Source organism: Corapipo altera, unplaced genomic scaffold (assembly GCF_003945725.1).
Source record: "Corapipo altera isolate COAL_440 unplaced genomic scaffold, ASM394572v1 49, whole genome shotgun sequence".
NCBI classification, from domain to species: Eukaryota; Metazoa; Chordata; class Aves; order Passeriformes; family Pipridae; genus Corapipo; species Corapipo altera.
Genome location: NW_020884879.1, coordinates 15,069,462 through 15,088,336, shown reverse-complemented (window position 1 = coordinate 15,088,336; position 18,875 = coordinate 15,069,462). Strand labels below are relative to the sequence as shown.

The following is an 18,875-nucleotide window of genomic DNA, read 5'->3' as shown; positions in this document are numbered from 1 at the left end:
TCTTAAAGCAGTTGCATTGCTCTGAAAGCACAGTGAAAAAGGAAAGTTATGATTCCTCTTCTCAAACACATCGATGCCCTCCTGCCATGCCTTTTGATACAGAATCAGAGGGCACCACCTACCTCTAAAACACAGGTGGAACAAAATGCTGCAAGAGAGCTCCTCCCTTCCCTGCCCCACAGCTTTAAATAATTCAATTTTTTGATGGAATTAAGAAAGCCTCGACAACACAGTGTGTAACACAGAAAGTTTAATTAGGCACTTAATATTTTTATTTACCTTATCTATATATGCTGCTTTAGATGTTGAATTTGGAGGCAAGTTTGACTTGTCCAGGTAGAATGCCCTGAAAGAACAAACAGACAGAGTAAGGCAAAAACTGTTAACTGTTTAAGCTCCTGAACAAAATGTACATAAGTGATTGTTGTTAGACACCATCCTAAGGCTGGAATTTTTTAATCTTATGCTAAGGGAGGGTCAAGGAGTAATGCAATACTAAACAGGCACTATCACTCTTTCTTTTTAAGTAACAAGGTACATTTTTTGTTCTGAAGACAAAAACTGTCCCTCTCCTGTTCGATAGTACATGCAAAATTGTAATATCCAGCTATCAGAGAAAAATGGATCTGAAAGTGATTTTCACCAAAACAATCCATGAAAAGGTTTGTGGCAATTGTATAGATTTTAATACATACTTGGCATATAAACAGTGCCTGAGCCTCACACACTACAAGCTTTTTTATATTCACTCTATACAACTGCAATAACATAAAAGCAGAATCCCAAACATGAAACACAGTACTGACAGAGGAAATGTATATATGTTCACAATATAAAAAGAAACAAAAAAGCAAACACCCTACAAGGAAAAAATATGCAATATACAAGCAAAATGGCATGTGCAATGTGTGCACTTGTGCATGCATGTGCAAATAAAAAACAAACTGCCTTTCTTTACAATTTCCACACACTTCTTTGAAAATTAATTAATGCATGAAAGGAAAAGCCAAAGAAAATTGCAGTTTACCTGCAGAACACAACAGTGATGGACAACGCATACTTACTTTAATCAGGTTTATCCACTGTGTATCAACTCATATTATCCCAGTTCCTTCTAATACCTTTCCCTTATCAATGAATAGTCCCCAGAAGAACTTTATAGAGAATGCACAAATGCATCACATGCTGTTTTCAAATACAAAGTTGACTAATTTCTGTGTGATACAAAGGAGGCTGACATTTTGTACAGAGGGTTTCCACACTATCCTCTCCTAAAACAAAGAACCTTTCCTCTTACTCAACACCAAAAAGGTAGAGCTTTAGCAAAGAGCACACAGGAAGCATAGAGCTCTTCTCCTATCTCCTTCCACTCAGGAGACCTAAACAAATTTTTGTTTTAACTTTTCAGTTTATAAGCAACTTAATTGCTCACCACAGAGGAGCTATCATTAAACATCTCATAGGCAGTGGAAATATCCTACTTACCTCTAAGATCACAGGGGTTTTTGCCTCTGCAGCAACACTTAAAAAAAACGTTGTCCCTGCCCATAGCAGTAGAGCTGGACCAGAAGAACTTTAAAGGTCTCTTCCAACTCAAACCATTCTGTGATTCTCTGATCACAAAACTCATTCTGCTAGTGGTAAAGCTCCTAAAACCTCCTGTGGCAGCTGAAAATAGAAATATTTGGTAGGCCTCCCTGCCTGGACAACCAGTGAAAACCAGGCAACAGCTACCATTGCTGCAATTCTGGGCAAGTTTTAAATAAAACAAAACAAGACAAGCCCCACTGAACTATGCAAGACACAGGAAAAAAAGAAAGATATTCTCCAGTGACAACCTCAAGGTATCATTATGATGTAGCTCCACTGCCAGTCCACAAGGAGCAGACCTGACTAAATCACAGAATATGCTGAGTTGGAAGGAACTCACAAGGATCATCAAGTCCAACTCTTAAACCTGCAAAGGACCATCCCCAAGAGTCACATCATGTGCCCCAGGGTATTTTCCTAACACTTCTTAAACGTTGTCAGGTTTGGTGTTGTGATCACTTCCCTCGGGAGCCTGTTCCAGCACCTAACCACCCTCTGGATAACCTAAACCTCCCCTGGCAAAACTTCAGGCCATTCCCTTGAGTCCTGTCACTGGTCACCACAGAGAAGAGATCAGTGCCTGCCTCTCTCCTCTTCCCCTCACAATGAAGTCGGAGACTGCCATGAGTTCTTCCCTCAGTCTCCTCCAGGATAAGCAGAGCAAGTGATCTCAGCTGCTCCCCCTACAGCTTCCCCTCAAACCCCTTCACCATCTTTGTTGCCCTTTGGGCAGGGGTGCAGACTGCAGATTTGACTGTCTTTTATTCTTCAATAATCTGGAATAACTGGGTGGATAAAAAAATCCATCCACTTTTAATTCTAGTACACTTTTCTTCGTATCGCCTGTAGTTTTGAAAAACAACATCTCCCAAATTCAAGGTTTGAATGAATCCCTTCAGAAAGGACAGCAAAGTTTTGTTATTCCATTAAACCTGTTGCATGACCCAGAATGTACTCTGTGTCAAAGAAAGCTGGAAACCATTGAAAGGAAAAGAGGTTTGTAGAGAAAATTACTCATAAATCACTTTGAGGGGCCACAGCACATAAAAGCTACCTCAGCAGCAACAGACCAACCTTTTTCCTTGTTAGCAAAGCTAAAAAACAAAGCATCACCCTGCTCTCCACTGACCATTATCAGACTGAAAGCCTATACTGCTCTTTCCTGCCAAGCGATAGGAAAACCTGCTTCATTTGGAGTCTGTTCAGCACTCTCATTCTCTTTGGACTGTTATTTCAGAAAATTCAGCTGCATTAAATGAAACCAGAAACCAAAAATGGAACAGTATACACATTAATGGAGTACATAGAAAATAACTCAGGATAAAAAATGAAGCAACATGGACACTAGAATGGGATATACCATTATAGGAATTACTCCATTAATTCAGTCAATTATTCATTAACCTAAACAACAAACAAAAAATCAACTATACACAACATGCATTTAAAAATATCAAAGTATCCTGTTACAAGTGAAACTATTCCCCCCTTCCCAATCAGATAACACTCCCAGATGTTCCCCAAGTGCTTTATTTCTATTGCTTTTCATAAAAACTGTCTTCAGTATTTTACAGAACATGACAAACTGTGGACAGCATATAAATTTCCAAAGCACTTCACTTAATTACTAAATGCTTGTAAAGGTCCTTAATCATATTTTATAGGAAAAGTTAATGGCAATCTTGGCATGGTGCCCAATTTAGACAATATTTTCTAATCCATTTGAAATGAGCCAGAATGAAATCATAGTTCTTTGTCTCCAAATGTGATGCTAGTTTTTCTTTTAAAGCCTTACAATTTCTCTAAAATGTAACAGAAAAGCCTTTCTTAAAAAAAAAAAAAAAGGTAGATAATCCAGTACTAAATCTACAAGGGAGTATTGATTGCTGTGTTTGAGTTTTGTACGATATCCCCTATGTAACAATGCCAAATAATGGGACAAGTATCTCAGGGAAAACTAACACTGGGATAAAGTAACAAACATCTTAGGGTTCAAGAAGAAAAATCTATCACAAGGTGAATGCCTTCCCGAGATGTTTTCCCAGAACTTAAGTACAAAGGAGATGCAGCAGTACTGATGTTTTCTTAGTGAAGCATTTTACAGGGTACCCTCCAAAACTGACAGAGACATATAAAATACTGAAAATTTAAAATATTGCAAATGGAACCCTAAGAAGGCTTCAGACCAGCAGAGAGACGCATTCCTGAGTAACTTTGTACATGCAAATAATCCAAGCAAATCCAAGTTTCCAGTCTTATTCTCAGTTTCTTGTTTCAGTAAGCACATAGGGTTATCCTAGGTATTGGTAATCTTCTCTTGAAAATACAAAGATAGCAAAGAAGCGATAAGAGAGGAGGAAGTAACTGGGTTATGGCATTCAAAAAAGGCCAGTTGGGGGTTCTGCTCTAGAAAGCTTTTACTTTGCTTTTATAGAGGAGAAGAATTCAGTCTTCTATATTTTCTGCATTACTGTGGCATACATATAAATTAACTCATAATGTCTGCAACAGAAGGATGGAAATATGCCTTAATTCTACTAGATTTTCAATCTCTCAGTCACAAGATATTCAAGATCATGTACAAAACCGTAGTCAAGAACCTGAGAAAGGAACAGAGGTGTGGAGTTGGGAAGTGTTGGAGTTAGCGTCCCTAATTCTTTTCTTCAGCTCAATCTAAAAAGCATGTACTTATGACATAGATAAAAATACATAGATATCTCTATGTATTGGCATCTATGTGCACACATATTTTGTATTTCTTTAATAACAATTTTCTTGCAAGACCGCAGCATCTCGCTAAACTACTGATCTCTCACAAATTTAACCTCTCTCCCGTCTATGAATAAGGCAGGTTGAGAAATCGGCATTATGATGAGTACAAGTATGTGAGGTGCAAACTGAGAAGGATGCGCAAAGGAACAGATCTCCTATCCAAGCAGGCACTTCACAGCGCTGCTCTCAAACCTTTATAAACACAGGGGATCTCAGAAATGAGAGCATAGAAATGTGAAGACAGAAAGTTATGGATGACAAAAACAAATCCAAATCCAATTTGCTCTATTTAACACTGCCCACTTTTCACATACTGCCTCTTCTAAGCCCTATTTTCCAGGAAATCTAGTCTCCATCATCTCTACCTACAACCAAAAGCACCTGAAACCATCCTTTTCATGATGTGAAAGGGAAGTTCTTGAGCCACAGACCAATTACAGCTGCCTTCCTGCTTATCCCATCATTATCCAAACAGCCAAATCCACACTGAACACAATAATGCTAACTAATTGCTTCCACATTTGCCTTTCAGACAGTGGATGTCTCCTTTTCAGCTCCTGATATTCCAGACATGGAATACACTGTTAAAAAAGACAATGTGGCAAATGGTCATTGGGTTCTCAGGATTTCAACTACAGCTACAAGCTGTACAAGCTGCAGGCTTGGGCTGGACTCCCATCAGTGACCAGAGTGAAAGAAAAGGCTCCACCTTTGATCACTGCATATATATGTTCTCTGCATTTGAGGAGGATAAAGAAAGCAGGATGAACTAGATGATGAACTAGTGATCAAGGACTCAGTACATATTATCTATCAAGACACATAATTTCCAATTTCAGAACATCACCTATAATAAATACTGATCATACTGTATCAAAAGTCTAAAGAAACAATGAATTTACATTCACAGAATAAGCACAGCACTGAAAGGGGAAAAAAACTTCCTGAAGCTAAATTCAAGCCAGCTGGCAGTATCTTTTAGACCAGCTAGATAAATTTAATTTATTTTGCCCCAAATCTCTCTATTCTCTCTCGTCTTGCTTCACTTAGATGCAATGAATCCTGATTTGTTTTACCTAACATACTTCTCATTAAGTTCATCAGAAGACAAGCTATTATTTCCTTGTTACGTCCTTCAGAAGGAATGCTTAATTTTCTATCTGTCCTTCATAAAGATTTTGCATTTAGAGACTTAAATCACAAGATTCTAGTTCATTTGGAACAACATCTTAACAATCTAAGGGGCATTAGATTTCCAATGTTTATAGTCATATAAAATACATGATAAATTTGTGTATGTAGCATTACAGTCCAGTTTTACTGTTGCTTTTTTGAATACAAAGTTATGTATCAAATAGGTAACACTGAGTACAGGAAAACAGTTTCGCATCTGCTTTTTTCCGCTACAAAAAGAAAATCTTGTCACAGAACCACGCTTTGAAACCTGTAACTCTCTTCAGGTTGTTCTCTTCTGAATTTGATGGCAATGACAAAAACTGTTAGTTGCTCATTAACATGTGGCTCACTGAAGTGAACAGACATGAAGGAGAGTAAGACTAAAACCACAGGACAAGAGTGGCACAAGGACAAGCAACATAAGCTTCTTAATCACATGAGGAGCTTGGTTTGGAAAAGTTTTCCACTGGAAACAGCGGGGGAAGGAATCTGTCACTTTTAAGGTGGATTTTCATATATTTATTACAGGAATTGATATATGATCTGGTCTTTGTGATAACACAGATGCTGCCTTGAGCCTTCATCAGTTTGTTTCAGAGACAGAGAAGCTCTTGCTTTCATAGTAATTAACTATCCCTAAGTGGATACATCCTTTATGCCATTGTAGCTCATTTATAGCAAAGCAACTGTTAGAGAATTTTACTTCAGCCTGAAGCCATGAGTGTCATCACATCTATTTTCTGCATTTATTAAATTATATAGGATAAGGAAAATATCAGCCTGTCAAGCAGTCTGCATCTTAAGAGACTGTTGTGCATGTATACATGTATGTATAAATAAAAGAGATGCTACATTCCTCAGACAGATTTTGTTCCATGTTTGCATAAATTCTAGGGGCAGAAATAGTTTCCTTATCTTTCAAAAAATTAGATGAAACAAGAAACACCAACGATATGAAAACCTCATGAATTGCAACATCCCTAAATAAAGAATTCAATTAAGTTTGCCATTGCTCTGTGGAGGACTACTTATGACATAAAAAAAAATACAGGAGGCTTCAGACAGAGAAATTGTATGAAGTTACATTGTAAATGAAACTCTTTAAAATGACAAATACTACATTCAGTGTAATCAGATGTTCAATGTAATGAGGGTAGTTAGCTAAATCATTTGTCATTAGATTCACTGATTATAATTGCTTCCTTAGCATACAGACTTCCATTTACCTCCTAAAATGATATCCAAGAAAGTAGCAACATAGGAGAAAAAAAAACAACCCCCAAAACCCTCCCCCCAAAACCCCACAAAAACGGTTTTTTCCCTTTACTGCCTGATTTAATTTTTCTTCTATTATGGCAGTACAACAGGCTTACAGAAGTAGCTGCCAATAAACCTGGACACAGCTGACTTCAAAGAATAGTTCCAAATCACACAGAATGGTAGGCAGGAAGCAAGGAACATTTTTTCCAGACCTTTTCTTTTCTATTGATGCTCAGACGAGTTAATTACAGTGCTAATTAGCACCCACACCAGTGGTGGGGTTGTACAGCAACCCCCAGCTGTCTTTCCCACAGCATGATCCTATCTCTAGAGTAAAGAACTGGGTCATCATATAGTCAGAGGTGTCACAAGAAAGTGCCATGCTGGGGATAAAAGAAAATTAATGGGAAAGTAAAGCTCTCCTAAACCTCCCCTTCCTCTATTATTTTCTTCTTTTCCTCTGAATGTTTCCCAGTCTTAGCCACCATAACATTAGGAAACAAATGTTAGAGGTGTTTAGATGTCTAAATGCAAGCATAGCTGCTGAAGAGGTATTAAAAGTCCTTATGTATCTAAAAGCCACTGATTTCACTGATTTCTCATCAGGTAAAAATTATCTGCATAGACAGTTTTGGAATCCAAAAAGGTATATTGATGTGCAGTTTTCAGCACCTATAGTCAACTGTGGTTTGCTCTTGCAGTCAACAATGACAACAAAGCTTTCAGCAGAGACCCAGAAGCTGGAAGCATACTTAGTACAGCCAGAGCCCTGCACCCCACTGAAAGACCTGTGCCCTGAAGATCCTCTCTGCCTTTGCGATACATCCCAGATGTGCCTGGACTTTTCTGCTTAACTGGGTAAACAGGAGCACCTGTAGAAAATTGCAGTTCAATAGAATGTCATAGGAGGGACACATGAATGAGAATTCATACATACAGATTAATCTGATAAAATATCAAATACTCACAGAGAAAGGAAGACTGGTAGAGAAAGCTTACTACTGTAGTGTCCAAGTCTCATCCTGGGCCATAAAGTCCAAAATTTTGATAACTTGGACAAACATTACAGAAGTTTTCATTCCAACACTCAAAATCCATTTTAGAAATGGATTACTTTTTGCAGGAAGCTAATCCAAAACTTTATTTCTCTGAGCATAAAAACTGTTCTGATATCCAACTAAATGTTTTATTTTAGAGTCACTATTCAGTCCAAGCGTTAGCTGAGTTATGGCCATCCAGCTAACCTGTCTAGCAGGGTCTGTCCCAGGTTCCAACTAATCTTTTGATCACTGTAAGGACCTTAAGACTTATTTCTATGCAATGCAGTAATAGCTACCATATTGAGCCTCGCTCTGCAGGAAATAGACCTTTATCAAATATAAAAACTATACTCAAAGGACAGAATGTATTTTAAATAAATAATTCTTAAAACAGTAATGCTTCAAAAATTACAACTGAAGTCTACCCTCAATCTTTTACAATTACATAACTCAAGATCGGTAAGAGCATACTTAAATCAAACAAGCAGTCCAAGTAAATACAGTGCTTTTGTGAGATTTTGTTATTCCTATCAGCATTTGTAGTAATTATGGATTTGAACAGCATTGTGCTGTGCACTGTTGAAGCAAAACGGTGTTTGGTATCTGTAACAGCAAAAGGACTGAGTCAGGACGAAAACAGCCTATTTGAAAGTCAGGGAGTACCAAAAAAGGAAGATTGGGACAAGCAGGAGGAGGCAAGAGAATACAGAATGGGCTTACTTAACAGGAACCTCCATGGAGGTCAGATACACGGGTTCTTTTTAGTCCTCTTCTAAATTAGAAGACAACTGCTGAGCTATCAAACACATAGTAATAAAGATCTTGAAAATCTCTGCTGACCTAATTACTTTCACTTGGACATACTGCATGTTTCTCATTAGCAAACAATTTGATGATGTTAAATTTATATTGCTGGCAGCTACTAGCAGCAGCTTAGCTCACAAACAGAATTTGAACATAACTTTATTTTCCTTATCAGTGTCACAGAAAAAGAATTGGTGAACTATAAAAAAAAAGTGCTGTGAAAAAGATAGAAGAGAATAAGAATAGTTATTAAGAACAGTTGTAGGTCAGATGCTAAGTATTCTCAGCAGTTTCAGAAATTTCATAAACTAGGCATTAGTTGTTTTGTTGGTTTTTTTTTTAAATAACACCTTTATTTCAATAAAGGACTTCCAAAATATTGCTCGGGTAGAGGATATTGCCTGAGGAACTGTAGAAAAACTCAACTTCAGCTGGTCTTAGAATAAAAGTTCCCTTATATTACTAATTAGATTCAAATAGCTAGGGTAAAGTATATTACAGAAGATGGAAGGACATTCTCTCCATTCCACATAAACATGAAATTCTATAACTGATTTTCAACTGTCTTTCATGCATTCTCATAAAAATGATAATCTTATCAATGACTATTTCACAGCTGAGGTAGTATTTGTAAAAGCCCCAAAGCAAGAACCATGAAAGACAGAAGGTCTCATAATGCTCAAATCAGTGCAAGGAGGGCAATTTTGCACCTGGATTTACTGCATCACTTTGGATACTGTGAAAAAGCTGGTCAGTGTTTCATATATATGAATGAACTCTGCGATAAAAGCAAGGATTCAGCTTCTTGACTTTGTATGATAGATAATGGTTATCCTTCCTGAAATCCACTAAAAATTTACTAGTATATATTTTGATTCATTCAAATAAATAATTCATAAATTGATTTTAATTTCTTTTAAAGCACTCATCAGTATCTGATTTGTGCTATGTACTCAAACTTTAAGAATTTACTGTAAGAAATTAAGAGGTAGCTGAGTAAAGGTACCACTCATTTTTTAATTTACTGTCCTACTTAGGTATATACCAAGTTAGGTCAACAACTGTTTGCAAGTGGGACCATACACAACAAAGTGGTCTCTTCCATTTCACATTATTATTGGAGCATTATTATTTCAATGCATCAGGAATAAGAGAAGTTGAAAATGTATCAAGAGTTCTCATCAATGAATGCCTTGGCTGTGCCTTGAAAGTGTCACTGCCAATCATTGCTTTCACTCCCACTTGTCTCCATCCTCTTCTCCAACTGCTTTTTCCTTTGCTGTTGCTCTCATTTGCTTTGGCTGCTGTAGTGATGGAGAGATTATAAGATGGTCATCAGATGATCATTTCACAAGCAAGCAATGCATTCCTTTTATATGGAGAAAGAATGGTTTATGGATTGTATCTTGAATGACTTATTGTTGATTAAGGGGTTCTGCTCTCCGGATTTCTTCCCCTTGAAGAGTTTCAGTATTATTGCACTTGAGCATGTTTCCAGGGAATATTCAATTTCACGTTTTGTTCTTCTTCAGAGCAATTATCCAAATGTTAATATCTTTTGCTGCTGCAGTTACTTTCTATTTTATTAGATTCTCCTGGCCAAACACCTACACAGGCTAGCAAACAGCAGAAAAAGAATGAAGCATCTGCTTTTCTGTTTTTCCTCTTCACATTATGTCAGTTAATTCCTGAAGCTGTTTGTGCCTCACTTAAGAAATGGGTATAGTTCACCAGAAAGCAAACAAATCAATTACTGAATGTTCTGAACAGACATTAGAGGGCTGAAAAAAAAATCCAAAATTTTCCTATTCTTGTGACTGCGCAGAGATCCTCAAGGTAATTTTTGTTGAATGATAACTTTTTCATGGTAACTTCTTGCAAAATTAAGCCTTGGAGCTTAGCAACTGATCAGAGCTGTGAGTCACAAGACCATAAGAGGAATGTACCTCATTAAAGCCACAACATGAATGGAGGACCTAACACATGAGGTAACCAAGGTCAGGGAACACCAGAGCACAGAGTCAGGAAGAATTTATTTTAAAGATTTTCATGGGAGGCTAAATTGGTCCTATTCATAGGAAAAAAACAGCACAAAAAGTCTTGCCTTGCCCAACTGATACAATCTCTTTCTAACACTATCTGACTTCATTGAGGCCAAATACTGGCATGACCAAAGGGCTCTGTAAAACTGATGTATAACATAAGCTTTGTCACATAAATACTCAGGAGGAACTTTTTTCCCAAATATGAAGTGCTAATACAAGAAGGTAGAAAACAGACTAAATAAGTACATTTGTCATTGATATAGAAGTGCACTGACACAGATGTCACCAATAAAATAAAATATAACGTGCTTACTGAATGCAACTGGCTTTAAAATCACTTTTGTTATAGTAGTAATTAGATTAAAACACAATCTAGAAAGTCCACTGCTCTAGTAACAAAATAGAGAAATAGTTTTGCAAGATCCACGAAAAAAACCTTCCAAAGACAGGAGTGGACCAACAGGTAAAGGAATTGCAAATGGGACCCTCGTTATCTTCTTTCCCCTCCTCCATTGTCCTTAACCTTTTTTTTAACTCATGTTATCTGCTGCTTTTAAAAACTGCCTTATCATTCTAGTGAAATGATAGTGTTTTCATCTGATTCAAGAATTTTAAGGGTGAATAGATGTGATTTTAACACAGTCCTTTACATCTTCAGCTCATGTGGCATGTAAGCGTACTCAAACAGGTGTTTTTCACAGATACAGTGAGATGCAAGAGTGGTCTATGTACCCATCTTCATTATTTTACTTCAACTAATAGATTATTTTGTACAGCAGAAATTCTCTCTTTATGTGCAACTTCTTAATGAAATATTTACCAAAATACACAGCTGCATAATTTTTATATATACAGGCAAGTATGTACTCTGTAACCCATAGCCAATGCTGCTGCAGGTATCCAAATATTTATGTATTTGCATTAGCATAGCGGGGTGCAAGGAGGAAGATGCTCGGCTTTGAGGAAAACGGCACTATTTTTCAAGTCCTATACTGTAAAAATTAGGTAAATACGGTCTGTAAAATCAGATCATAATGTTTAGCAATTCTGATACTCTATTTGTGATCAAGTAGACATTCTCTTTTCTCTATGCATTAGTAGAACAACCTCGAGGCAACTATAGCTATAGTTTTCAGGGGAAAACAATTTTGTAAAAAGTAACTTAACAGTGCAGAAATCAGAAAAGTCAGAACCATGAATCTTGGATCTCATTCAATTATGCACCAAAAAACAACCACCATACAACACATTTCAGTTTAAAGATGTGTCACGGAAACTGAACTGAAAAGCAGAACTTTGCAAACTAAGCTCAGGAATGTTGATTTATTACTCACCGTAGTTTCTGGTTATACTGCTTGACTTTTTCTAGCGAGGCTGCATTAATCTGAGCTTGAAATTCTTCTACTGAGACACTGTCTCTGTAATAGTATCCTTCCATGCTCTCCAGTGCTGTGAAAAGAGAAAGGAGAATGGACAAGAGAAAGATCAGTATTAAATATTTAGTAATCGCCTTCTTTGTAGTTTTGTTCACACACAAGTGAATTACTTTTTAACCTTGAGGCTGTGACCCTACTGTGGATCGCTGAGCTGTTTCTGTATATCATCAAATTCATACAGATCTCTCTTAAAGATTTCATTTACAAGAAAAATTGTATTTCTTGTCCTGTGGAAAATATAAAGAAGAGTGATAATTTGAGTTCCTTTGCTCTAATTAAAGTATTCCTGCCCTGTGAATGTAAATGTGGGGTTTAGTTTTGATATATCCTGGAATAAAACAGTAGAATGAGCTGGGGCAGTGGAAATAAAGGATTAATGTAGCAGTTACTTTCACAGAGGGAGACCTAACGACTTCTCACAAAGTCCAATTTTGGGAGATATGGAGCACCTGAACCTCTAGTTATTCCCATTGATAATGTGAATACCTTCTTCTAGATCAAGTAAAGCAAACTTCTCTGAATCTCTGAAAACACCCTAGAAGTTCCTTTTCAAGGCTCAGGTAAGTGAAGTCAAATACTTGTCTTGTGTCCACTTTTGTTGCATTCACTTCACCAAACCAAGAATGAATATTGCTACAAGAACTCAGGAACTAAAAAAACCCTTGAATTAAAGGAAAGATTTTTATGCCCCTCCTACAAGCATTGCACAGAAATTAAAAAGAGGGGAAAAAATGAATGCACTACCATTCCATTTTGGGGTTGTTTTCCTAGCAACAGATTTAAAAAACAAAAACCAAAAAAAACCCAAAACATTCCCCCAGACCCTTTGCTTTAGAGGCTTCATGGGGCGTAACCTTCTCTTTAGTGAAGCCAAATCAAGTGTTTGAAAGATTCTCAAGAAAATGTGGACTGTAAAAATAAAGATCTTCCCATTAAGAGGTCAACCTTATTGACCTATGAGATAAACCACAGGGTGAAATTAAAGTTTTTGGGGACAAGCATTAAAGACCTTACAATTAGGAATATGGTCACTTTAGTAATCCATACACAATTTAAGAATCCATCACCCTATTAGAAAATGCAAGCAATAAGCAGAGTTTTGATGGAAACATGCTGCTGTCTTACAGCTTCAGCTCCACAAGGAATATTAATTCTGTTTGTACTGCTTAATGTGAAAGAACATGCAAAGTGCACTCGCTGTGCTCTCAGAGTTTGTAATTCTACTTCTGTGTGAAAAATATTAAATTTCAACAGACAGACTTGCTTCTTAACTTCCTTGGCACTAAGTCACACGAGAAAGCGCACACAAAAATATCCACTGAACTCCATCTACAACAGCACGTTAGTACAAACAGAACTGAAAATCCCTACTGCTTATTTTACTGGTACAAAGCTGGTTTTATTCAATTAGATTACCCAACCGGGAAACTCAGTCATCTGTCGGGACTGGCTGGAGCACACATTTCTGCCTCTGCAGGGGCCACGCTCACAGGTGCATGCAAGCACTCCCACACTGTGTGCTTTGGCTCTCCCCTCTCTGAAGGGTTTAACATTTTTCTACCCAATATATTAGAAAGCTCTTTATAAGGAGGCTTTCCTTACAAACATGTCTTCTATGGTATTCTTCCATCCAAGTTAAGATATTATGGTCTGAATGTATAGATAACCAAACAGGAAAACAACTTTGAAGAATGGGTAGACTCTCTTAATGGGACAAGGTCTACCTAGAAGCAGGTAGCACAGGGATCTATATTGTTCTATGTCTTTATCACTGACATGGAGGAGGTAAGTCAAGCTTGCAGCAAGTACCAAACTGGGAGAAGCAGTAAATATACTCAAGTGCAGGGCCATATAAAGAGGCCCTACACAGGCCGGAGAAATCCAGCAGGAACCTTGTGAAACTGAACAAGGACAAATGTCAAGTTCTGCACCGGGAAAGACAGAGCCTAAGAGCAGCTCTGCTGAGAAGGAACTCAGGGTCTTGTAATTTTAGGCATGGAGCTATGCCACTCAGAATAGAGCAACACAGAGATAAAGAGACTGATATACACTTACCTGTGTCTCTGACAAAGTATTACAAAACCATCATTTTCTAAATGTTCCATTTGAAAATATCATAAACCATTGTATTTTAGGCAGGAAACGGCTCAGCTCTGATAAGCTTGGGAAGCAAGATTTCATTTCACAAGGAACTTACATTTTTAGCTAATGATTTTTAGTTACAGATGGGAATGTACTGAGTTAGTTTGATGGCAGCTCAGCCAAACCTCACAGGAATGAAGTAAAAAATAGAATCCCAATCCACTCATTAATGAGGTAAAACCTGAGTAAAATAATGATTTAACCACTAGGATTTAAATTCTTATCCAAGACTTTTTATTCTTGGAGTCTAATAGACTATTTTAGAGAGAGGTCCTTAAAAATAAAAGAAATTTGATATGGTAAAGAAAGAAGAAACCTTCTATACCACTGAAAATTATTAAGCATATGTAAACACTTGAATGGATCCTTGCCCTTTTCTCTTAGTTTTCTACAAATATGCTTATCCAAAGAAGCAAATATTTTGGGCTTCTGGAAACAGAAAGGGAAAAAAATTTGCAAAATAAATCCTGTAGCACACTGAATCCCCTCCCCAATCTAAAAAAATTAGTATTTCTAGGAATTCAGGAATTCCTGAAACCAAGCTATTTTCTGTTCTCTTTCATGTGCCTTTTTGTCTGCCCTACTGAAACATGTCTCCTGCTCAGCGTTCTCATTTTCCCCTTTGACTGAAATCAATCTCTTCAAAAGAAATCCACTGAAGTCTTTATTAGTTTGTTTAAAAATAAGACTTCAGGGATCTTATTTTTAAAAAATAGTGGTTTTTAACTTCATAGTAAATTCGGCTATTTCTCCATGTATCTTTCTGTTCACTATTTCCTTTTACATCCTGCTTATCTATCAGAGACCAAGCCCTTCTCGAATCCTTCATTTGTATGCCTGACTTCTGCCTATTCCTTATAGACCCTTGAAGCCTTTCACAATGTAGGAAGTACTTTCAGCTCCCTCTGAAATCAAAGGCGGCTCAAGGCAATCAGCAGCTCACATTCACCATTTCAGTGAGGCAAACTTCATGCTCTTGATGACTGTAATGACACCGCTGCTAATGCAGGCTGCCTCTAATTTATGAATAGTCTGAGCATCAGCGCCACCATTCCTTACTTTGCAATGTTTGCAGAGCAATAACTGCAAAGGCCAGAAAATGTTATTTAACTCTTCATAACATTTTAAAGAGACAGAATTCTCAGGGGATAACAATTTAGTCCTCAAATATGAAGCAATAGAAAAGATTACAGCGTCATTTGAAAAGCAAAACACTTTGAAAAGCAAGTTTCATGGTCTATCTATTGTCCATTGCTGTTGGAATCATATAACAGGCATAAACTTAGAAACCTACACCCATGCCTCTATTTTCTATTACAAATATCAGCATTTCTTAAATTTACATTTTAATTCAAAGGTCTAAATAAATGCCCACATTAAATGACGTTTAAATATAAGCATTGTGCCTTTATAGTTACAAAGGATTTAAATCAAAGAAAATAAGTGAGGTTTTAAAGAAAGTTAACTCTTATGTGAAAGAAGCAGGGTGAGGGTGAATTAAAACTCAAGTTACCTTGTGAAAAAAGTACTGGATGGATTTTAAATCCTCCTCCATTCTTCAGTCTTTGAGGAAGCTGTTCAAAATGGTAACTATCAAGGTAGAAGTAAACCTTCAGCGTTTGCCGGCTTCCTTCTGCTTGGTATGTGATTGGTACATCTAAAAATACAGCCAGTGTCACAATTTCATTGAAAGCAATGGCACATCCTTTTACAGAAACTGTTGCACCCAAAATTCACATGGGTAGATAAAAAATTACTGCAGACACAAATAATATATTCAGTATTTTACATTATACATGGTGTCGCTTTGGTCAATTTTGGCCTAACCATTATAAGGGTGTAGACAAACAGAAAAGCAGTGATCATCATCTTTGACAGACTGTCACTGACAACAAAAATACTCAGCAAATAATGTAGTTGGCAACATTCTACTTGTATTCCCTGTAAATATGGAGAAACATAGAATGGTTTGGGTTGGTAGGATCTTAAAAGATCATCTAGTTCCAACCCCCAGGCCTGGGCAGGAATACCTTTCACTAGACCAGGCTGCTCAAAGTCCCATCCAGCCTGGCCTTCAACACTTCCAGGGATGGGGTGTCCACAACTTCACTGGGCAACCTATTCCAGTGCCTCATCATCCTCACAGTAAAGAATTTCTTCCTGATAGCTAATCTAAACCTGCCCCCTTCCAGTTTAAAGCCATTCCCCCTTGTCCTATCAGAACATACCCTTGCAAAAAGTCCCTCTCCAGCTTTCTTTTAGGAAACTTTAGGTACTGGAAGGTGCTATAAGGTCTCCCCAGAGCCTTCTTCTCTCCAGGCTGAACAGTCCCAGCCCTCTCAGCCTTCCCTCATAGGAGAGGTGCCCCAGCCTGAGGACTGCACATCTATCTCCAGCACAGTTTGAAACCACTGGAAGGATACCTGTAGCTACATTTCACAGGCCTTCATGAAGTGCACCATGTATAATATCAATGTGATATACAGCATCAGATTCTCCTCAGATTTGTATGGAATAGAACACAAGTAAATATACAATAGCTATCAGCATATTAATGAAATTAGTATTAAAAATCAGGACGCAACTGAGAAAATAAATGTATTGTGGTAGAATAGAAAACTGTAAGAGAACATCACATGAGATTCTGACAGGTTAAATTTCATAATAAATCAATTGGTGCAGGGTTTGGAGCTACCAGTAGCATCACACTGCAGTTACAGGGATTCCCCAACATACATCATGTGTATTATGACAGATGACTAACATGCAATGAGCATTAGTAAAAGTTTACAAAAATTTCCTATTTAGCTAAATCTCTCAGAGGAAGTCAGTTTAAATCAATTTAATGTTTTTATGTATTTCCTGTTTAAGTACTGTTTCCATAGATGTCTCCAAGTTGAAAGTAGTAACAATAAAACATAGTGACTTGCATCAGTATTAGCATTACGTAGTTTTTACACTGTACACATACCTAAATGGTAAAGATTCCAAAAGGACATTTTTCACTACTTTTGGTAATAAGACTTTTTTTCTTTTATTGATTATGCAGAAACATAAATGAAAAAGAAAAAAAGCCAGTTACTTGTCTTCTGTAACCACAGCCAGGATGACTGTAGTGTCAGCACTTAAACCCAAAGAAAATACAGAATTTATTACAATCCTTGAACACACGGACTTTCCACTTATTTGCATAGACACCTCAGTTGGAAAACGCAGCAATATGAACAGTTCATGACACAGGTATAAGGTTACATCCCCATCAGGAGGCCCTCCTGTAACATGTTATCTGGTCCAGCAGGGCTTCTTTTTAAAACATTTCAAGCCTTACTTGACTTATACCAAAATAACTATGGTCTTGTACAGGCTAATTCCTACCTGACTACCAGCCCTGTGCTACTGAATTCTTCAGACCCAAGGCAGCTTTGTGGATGGCTTTGTGTCTTCTGGTTTTGGTTACTGCAGAAGTTCTCTCATGTGTGGTCTCAATCCAGCAAAGGAATTGTTTCAGAATGGCTTGATGTGAAGCAGACATGCTTTCCTCGCTCCCAGGGGAGTTATGAGAAGGGAAAAAATGAGGGCTTTTTGCTCACTAAATAAAGTTCACTGCAGGAAAATATCTACCAGATGAACACAAACTAATAAAGGAATAGCTGAAAATAAGTGAAGGGTATGAACAGCAGACTGCAAAGACAGTTCCTTCCTGGTGAGTTGGGCAAGTTTTGGGAGGAAGGGTTCAGGACCTTGATTGTCTGCAGCAGCAGGTCTCAGAGAAACTTCTTGCCCAATTTAAGGCTATCCTAATAGCGTTTGCCATCTCATTTCAAGGAACTCTTCAACGATCTACTTTGGTTTTCAGACAATAAAATGAAATGGGGTTCTCCATCTCAAGTCAGTTGCATTTCCCTACTAAGACATTCAAGATACTTTTACAAGTTTCTTCAATAATAATTGGGTCTTCCAGGGACTTTCCTGATTCAGTCACATACTCTCAACGGAAAATTCAGTTAAGCAAACAATTTTGCCCCAAGGTTACTGACATTGCCAGATAGCGATTCTGCATTTTCACTGATGATAGCTGTATCTCAGCACATCCAGGAATGTTAGGAGAGGTACAGATCTACTTATTCTCCATAATTCCAAGTTACATAACATTCCCTGTGGAAGGTGATGTTCTAGGAACAAAAAATGTTACAAAAATAGTAAAGCCTAGATATTAATTACTCACTCGCAAATAATGGTTCTGGCTCTGATTGTCTGAAGTAAAAAGTAACTTTTTCCAAGTCAAACAATGCAACCAATGTATCTTCTAGCATGGCTTGCTCATCAGCCTAAAAAAGGCAAAAGGAAAATTGAAAAGGTCATTTCAGCCAGATGTTTTCCCCAACAGAAATAACATAAGAGAGCAGGACTTAAATTAACTACAGAATGTTGCACAACATTTCACTGATGCAGTGTATAACCTATTTAACTCCCAGATAATGTAAATATCTTTGTTTCTATTGGCACTTTCCATTTTATTACTAGCCAAGATTATAAAAATGAATGTTACCATTTCACATAGTAAATTAATATGTAATTTATAGCTACCATTACTTCTTGTGGTTTTGTAA

The 18,875-nt window shown here is 37.3% G+C and overlaps 1 protein-coding gene across 4 annotated transcripts in view; it reads right to left on the bottom strand.

Moving 5' to 3' along the window:
* Window positions 1-18,875, bottom strand: part of PREX2 (phosphatidylinositol-3,4,5-trisphosphate dependent Rac exchange factor 2) — a 168,998-nt gene that overhangs the window by 25,922 nt on the left and 124,201 nt on the right. For 3 of the 4 annotated variants that reach the window (XM_027638739.1, XM_027638737.1, XM_027638740.1), the window contains 4 exons: window positions 18,491-18,593; window positions 15,779-15,922; window positions 12,022-12,136; window positions 280-346 (listed from right to left, as the gene is read on the bottom strand). In XM_027638739.1, coding sequence (XP_027494540.1) covers window positions 280-346; window positions 12,022-12,136; window positions 15,779-15,922; window positions 18,491-18,593 — 429 coding nt within the window. Of the gene's footprint in view, window positions 1-279; window positions 347-9,804; window positions 9,947-12,021; window positions 12,137-15,778; window positions 15,923-18,490; window positions 18,594-18,875 lie in introns of those variants that run through there. The other variant, XM_027638741.1, reaches the window with a different exon arrangement.